Raw genomic sequence first — 6,000 nt, 5'->3', positions numbered from 1 at the left:
GGGGGGGGGGGGTTAAGGTTTAAAGGCCTTTTTCCCTCTTCAGGAAGGGTTTGGTTTGTATCTTCATAATAAAAGGGGGAGGAAGCTGCAGGGGAATTGAGGTGCAGACAAGTTGATTTTTCCTTCCTTTTTTTTTTAGAGGCGTTTCAAAGTGTCGATACTGTTCCTTAGCAAAATTTGGAGAAAAAAAAAACACAAAACCACACAGCAAACAAGAAAACCTGAAAGGAGTCTTGATTCGTTGAAAGTCAAACATCCTCGAGGAAGGATCGTGGTGGTTTCGGCCTTACCTCCAGCTCACTCTCCCAGCGGTTAATGTCATCCGTAGACTGGTTCAACTTTTCCAGTTCTCCCTGTTTACAGAAAACAGGACAAACATGAGAAGACAGGAGCGGGGAGGAAGGGGGTTATAAGGAGGGGGGAAATCAGACTTGTCAAATTATCAGCGAGCTGTGGCGGCTGAGGACGTGCTCAACAATTCAAGGGTTTATTTCTGAGCATTTCACAGCATTCAGGCTTAGTGTTTCCTATTCCAGCCTGGCTCCAGCTGTGCTTCCAGAGTTATTACAGCCTCCTCTGTCACTGGTATTTATAAATATATGAATAAGATGCCAGAAAGCACAAGTTCTGTCCCAACTTTACTGCTTATAGGCTCTCACCTGTATTCTAGGGTCCACTTCTTCTTCCTCCCGGGGACACTCCTCATCCTCACAGTTAGTCCCACTCCCTTCCATGCTCCCCCCAAAAACCCAAAAAAATTAAATAAAAAAAAAAAGAGAGAGAGATATCTTCAGATGGTGTATTCTGTATTCGAGGGTCCCCCCCTCCTCAATCCGGGGCCCCTGGGAGCGGGTCTGACCTTCACACGGAGCCCTGCCTGCTGAAGGACCAGCCAGAACCACAGCCAGACCCGAGTCTCAACACAACCTACGGGACCGAAGTGACGGAGACCAAAAAAAATCATCAACGCCCCTGAATTGGATCAGCTGCGTCCTGTCTCGGCTTTCAAAATAAAAGCTGGTCCCAGACGTAATGGCAAACATATTGTTTTTAAAGGTTTCCTTATAGTTTTGATGCTTTTTTTTAAGGTTAAGGTTAAGAGGTTTTGAAGTGCCACCCCAACTCCACCAGTGGCCATCCCTATAAATAAAATAAAATAAAAAAAAAAGTAGAAGGCGACTTCTTGACTCCCCTAGGCTACAATACTTCTCAAAATGCCTGTGTATAACAACAGCGTTGATAATAAATATATATATATATATATATATATATATATATGACTTTTGGTTTTTGGTGTGCCACCCCAAGATAGTCAGTGGGCCCTCATCTGGTAACCACCTTAAAACCTTCTGGAGGGGCCCCTGGCAGATGGGGTCCCAAACCTTTGGTTCGGGTCCATCCTGACGTCCCTCCAGAACAAAACACCCAGATCCTAGAACTCCTCCGCTTGTGGTAAAGACACAAACAACCAAACTGAAATACTGGACTCCGTAACAGGAGACATACAGTCAAGTGTGTTTTTACTTTCTGAACTGACTGAATTTGTTGAACACCATTTATAAAACTAGGCGACATATTTAATGCGCAGACAAGTAAGAGGCTGTGGAATTGGAAACCATTCTATTTTCAAGCTGGATTTATTAAGTATTTTTTGTCTTTACCGGCTGTTCATTTCTCTTATTTTGAAGGGAACACTTTCAGGGAGATTTGAATCGTTTCCACCTTAGCAGAGCTCCGGCCTCATGGAGCTTTTAGGGTGGTTTCTCTTCGCCACCTGGTGGCCAGACAGGAAGCCAGCATGGAGCTGGAAGCCTCCCAGCTCCAAGCTGCTGGCTTCCTGTAAACACTCTGGGTTCCTGTAAGCACTCCTTGTGGAGAAGGGGGAGTCTCAGCCGGCTCTGCAGATGTTTTATTCTGGGTCCACTTATAGTTTCAGAGAAACCAAATCATCCGGGAACAGTATCTACCTTCATTCCAAACCCCCTGGCCAAAATAAGAAGTAAAATTAGGAGTAAAACAGCAAATAATGAGAAGATTATACTTGTTCCAGCGATTCCAGACACATGAACAACCTCATAATGATACAGGTACGACCATTATGATCAGTCGACACATGAGTTTGTAATAAAATTCCTCATAAAACTTGTGTGCCAACGAATTTACTTGCGTAATTTAGTGTCAATAACATGACTTCCACATTTAAAAACCCTAGTCTTCCAAATAAATTTCAAAAAAATAAAAATTTATCTTTTAATCAGCCTTGCAATGATGACAACATCTTTTTAGAGTTAAACACAGTGCCTGCACAAACTCTACACAACTGGCCTAAACAGCGAATGTTTCAACTCCCATTTAATTTAATTTTGAATTTATCAAAATGTCACTTCATGGTGGAGATGACAAGCTCACCAGTCAGTGTTCTGGCTATTAATATTGTGGTTTTATTCAAAATAATCCCAGTTAATTGTTATTACCAGGACCTAGTTAGCCTGTTTAGTATTATATTGTGTTATATTTAATGGAATCTATGTACATATTTTATTTGTTTTAATCATATTTATTACACTAAGTTTCTTGCAGAATTTATATACAGTTAGAAATAACAAGCTCTAAAGCTAAAGACATAGTTGCGTAATACAATCCTGAACGGGACGTGTGTGTGTTTTAATGTATATTTAGAAAACAAGAAGATAAACCTTTTTCTTTGCCATGTTTGGGGGGAAAAGAAAAGTCACACCCTAAGAGCCTCAGATGCCAAATTGACAAGCTTTAAAAAGATAGTCTGGTGATAGTGATGTTCTGTCTAGTGGTTATTAGCAGTTAGTATTTTATCAGTCAGGCACGGAGCGTGGAGAACAGCACCGAAGTCTTTATCCAGACCGAACGAGGACCTGATTTTATTTGATTTTTTCTTCGTTTTCAATCATATAAAGTATAGCTTTTTCTCCAAACTGTCACGGCGGTGTGACAGAACGCTACGTTAGCTCATGTTACACCTCTGCGCTGTGGCTGTTCACTGCTGCGTGCGTGCTCAGCGTCGGCCGTGTTTACGCTGATGGCGCCAAGCCTGCCGAGTGTATCAGTTGGTGCTTCCAGTCAGTCCAAAAGTGGACCAGGCTCCCGGTGGGCTGAGACATCCGGACACCAAAAGTTCCACGGTCTACGTGCTACGAAACGTGCTATTGCGTGGTGATCCTGACGTCGTTTGGTTGAGAAAACGGCAACGAACACACTAATGTGACATTTTTGAAAAATAGTTTTTTTTTTTTTATATAAACAGCAACAGCTCAGAGTACAGCCGCTGCTCCTTCGCATCGAAAAGGGTTCATCTGATTAGGATGCCTCCTGGATGCTTCCCTTTGGAGGTTTTTCGGACATGTCTCACTGGGAAGAGACCTCATGGCAGACCCAGAACTCCCTGGAGGGATTATGGATCCTCTCTAGCCTGGGAACACCTTGGGATCCCCCCAGATGGAGCTGGAGAGTGTTGCTGAAGAAAGGGAGGACTGGGTTTCTCTGCTGGACCTGTTGCCTCCGTGACCCGACCACGGATAAACGGTAGAAGATGGAGTTGTTTTATAAGCCTGAATAAGGATGAAAAACACGCCCTGGTTTAGCTAGCCATTAGCCTGGATGAAAGCTTCTGCCTCTTTCTCCAAATGCTCTACGACTGGTGAGGTACTAACTCTTAAGAACTATTAGACACATCCCTTTACAAACCACCAGACTATCTCATTATTGAGTCTAAACCTTCCCGGCTCCCCAAACGTGCGGGCCAAAACAGATCCTTCAGGGGCCACAAATAGCCCATGGACCTTCAGTTGACGATCACTGGTTTTATAGTTTTAGTGTTTTGTTTTTTTTAATGTGCTGTTCGGAGCTGTAGGCGTGTTGCCTGGGGAGTGTTTAAATAAAGGATAAACCAAAAATACGCAAATACGGCTCATTTATTTCATAGCGGGGCTCTTTGGACATGGTGTCTTGTTCCCTACATGCACATATCAGCTCCCTGCCTTCCTACACGGTGTCACCAGGTGCAGATGTTGCTGTACACAGAGGAGAAAGCTGCCTCCTCAGACATGGACGGCTGCCCGGCCTCGCCGTTCGTCATCGCGTTGTGTTTTTTTTTTTTTTTCTCCCAGCGTCCTCCTGCGTCTGCATATCTGCGACCGAGTGGGCTGATTTCATAACGAGGAGGAGGAAAGAGGAGGAGGAGGAGGAGGAGGAGGAGGAGGAGGAGGAGAGGAATGGGGCTGTGAGGACGGACGGACGCAGTCTCCGCTCGGCCTCTCCAGTTATCTGTCCCCCCAGCGGGCCGCGCGCGCACAGGGTGCGGTGGTCCAGCGGAGATGCGGTGCTGATGCTGATGCTGATGCTGATGCTGATGCTGATGCTGATGCTGCTGATGCTGATGCTGTTTGCGTCCTGAGCATCATCGCCCTGACGGCCAGACAGAGAGACGCGGATCGATCTCCCGGAGTGCAGGGAACGCGGCAGAGAGGAGCGCGCAGGATGGAGTTCAAGCATCTGGTGGAGGCGGCGGAGAAGTGGTGCTCCGGGAACCCGTTCGACCTCATCTTCGCCGAGGAGAACGACGAGAGGCGGCTGGACTTCTACGCGGAGCCCGGGGTCTCCTTCTACGTGCTGTGTCCCGGAGAGACCGACAGCTTTGTGAGTGCAGCTTCAGCAGGCCCCTCGCTTCTGTGTGTGTGTGCGCGCGTGTGTGTTTGTGTGCTTGTAGGTGTCCCGAGGCCGGGTTGGAGGTGGGGTTGTCCCCCGGTTGGTTCCGGTTTTGTTGCTGATGGGATAAGACATGATGTAATCTCCTTTGTTTTTGTTTTTTGTCTTTCTTCTCCTCGGTCATCCAGTTTCTAAAAACACACACACAAGGCCTAAAACCTAAAGGGATAGTTCAGCTCTTTTTGAAGTGGTCTTTTTAGTTGTGAGCAAATAACATCTCACCTGTTGTAGATAGCTCTTCGAACAAGAAATGGTTTAATTTGGAGTGGAGTGATGAGTCGGAGCAGGGCCGACGCCAAAGCGGACTGCTGTCGTCTTAAAACAGCTCGCTTTTTCAACATTTTATGCAAACACTATTCACTAAAGGTCGACTGATATGAGTTTGTCTATGGCTGATGGTGGATATGTAACACAGATTGTTAAAATGACAATTCACTTTATTTATATGGAGCCATTTCACAACAAAGGTCATCGCAGAGCACTAAACAAAACATAAAGCTATCAGAATTATAAATGAGATTCAGATTCTAATCCAATTGCAGTCAGTTCATTTCCTTTTATACAAAAAGTACAATTAAATAAATGCATATTTAAGAGCCTTTAAAAGAACTTGTATACTTATAAAAACTATGCACAGTAGAGGTCCATTCTCACTCACAATGAGCTGCTTGTAGCAGCTGCTGTAACTGATTCTAAAGACCAGACAAAGAAAAACTCACAAAGTAATAAACTTCATGAAACAGTTTCTCAATCCATCTTCTTTACAAAGAATGCTGCTGAATGCAGCAGCAGCGTAGCTGTAGCACCTCCAGTGCTCTATAGCAGGAACATCGCCACATTTCTGTCGGAATGACCACGTATTGCGAAAGCAACAGCAGCGTGAAAGTTTATAAAACAGCGTGTTCATGAACTGCTTTGACGTTTCAATTTATGTACTTTGATTCTATGGATTCAAATATGTTTCCTAATGGAAATAATATGGTGTGCAACTAACAGTAAATGTGACAGAAACTGGCAGAAGTGAAAATACGGTTTATGATTGTGACCGTCACCTCTGTTTTCAGACCCATATTGGATTTTGAGGTTGGGGTCGGTCGGGAATCTTCAACTTTCTGAGAGAAATTCAGATTTTGGAGGGAATTCCAGTTGATTTTACTGATGTGGACTGCTAAAGAACAAATGCAACGCACCACTACAGTGCATTCCTCCAAACTGTAATTATTCAAAGAGCTTTGTTTCCCCTCCAAGAGATATTATTGC

At 44.5% G+C, this 6,000-nt stretch overlaps 2 protein-coding genes across 2 annotated transcripts in view; one reads left to right on the top strand and one right to left on the bottom strand.

Moving 5' to 3' along the window:
- Window positions 1-1,053, bottom strand: part of LOC108238766 (SH3 domain-binding protein 5-like) — a 12,766-nt gene extending 11,713 nt beyond the window's left edge. The window contains exons 1-2 of the mRNA XM_017421064.3: window positions 660-1,053; window positions 291-353 (exon numbers count right to left, since the gene is read on the bottom strand). Of these exons, the coding sequence (XP_017276553.1) occupies window positions 291-353; window positions 660-734 (138 nt within the window). The 5' untranslated portion in view covers window positions 735-1,053. The remainder of the gene's footprint in view (window positions 1-290; window positions 354-659) is intronic.
- The window catches only part of mturn (maturin, neural progenitor differentiation regulator homolog (Xenopus)), a 41,640-nt gene that overhangs the window by 24,827 nt on the left and 10,813 nt on the right, over window positions 1-6,000 (top strand). Inside the window, exon 2 of the mRNA XM_017421065.3 lies at window positions 4,143-4,671. Within this exon, the coding sequence (XP_017276554.1) occupies window positions 4,513-4,671 (159 nt within the window). The 5' untranslated portion in view covers window positions 4,143-4,512. The remainder of the gene's footprint in view (window positions 1-4,142; window positions 4,672-6,000) is intronic.

The sequence above is a fragment of the Kryptolebias marmoratus genome, linkage group LG5, assembly GCF_001649575.2.
Source record: "Kryptolebias marmoratus isolate JLee-2015 linkage group LG5, ASM164957v2, whole genome shotgun sequence".
NCBI classification, from domain to species: Eukaryota; Metazoa; Chordata; class Actinopteri; order Cyprinodontiformes; family Rivulidae; genus Kryptolebias; species Kryptolebias marmoratus.
The sequence above is the reverse complement of the archived record's forward strand: the minus strand, read 5'-3'. Positions and strand labels throughout refer to the sequence as shown.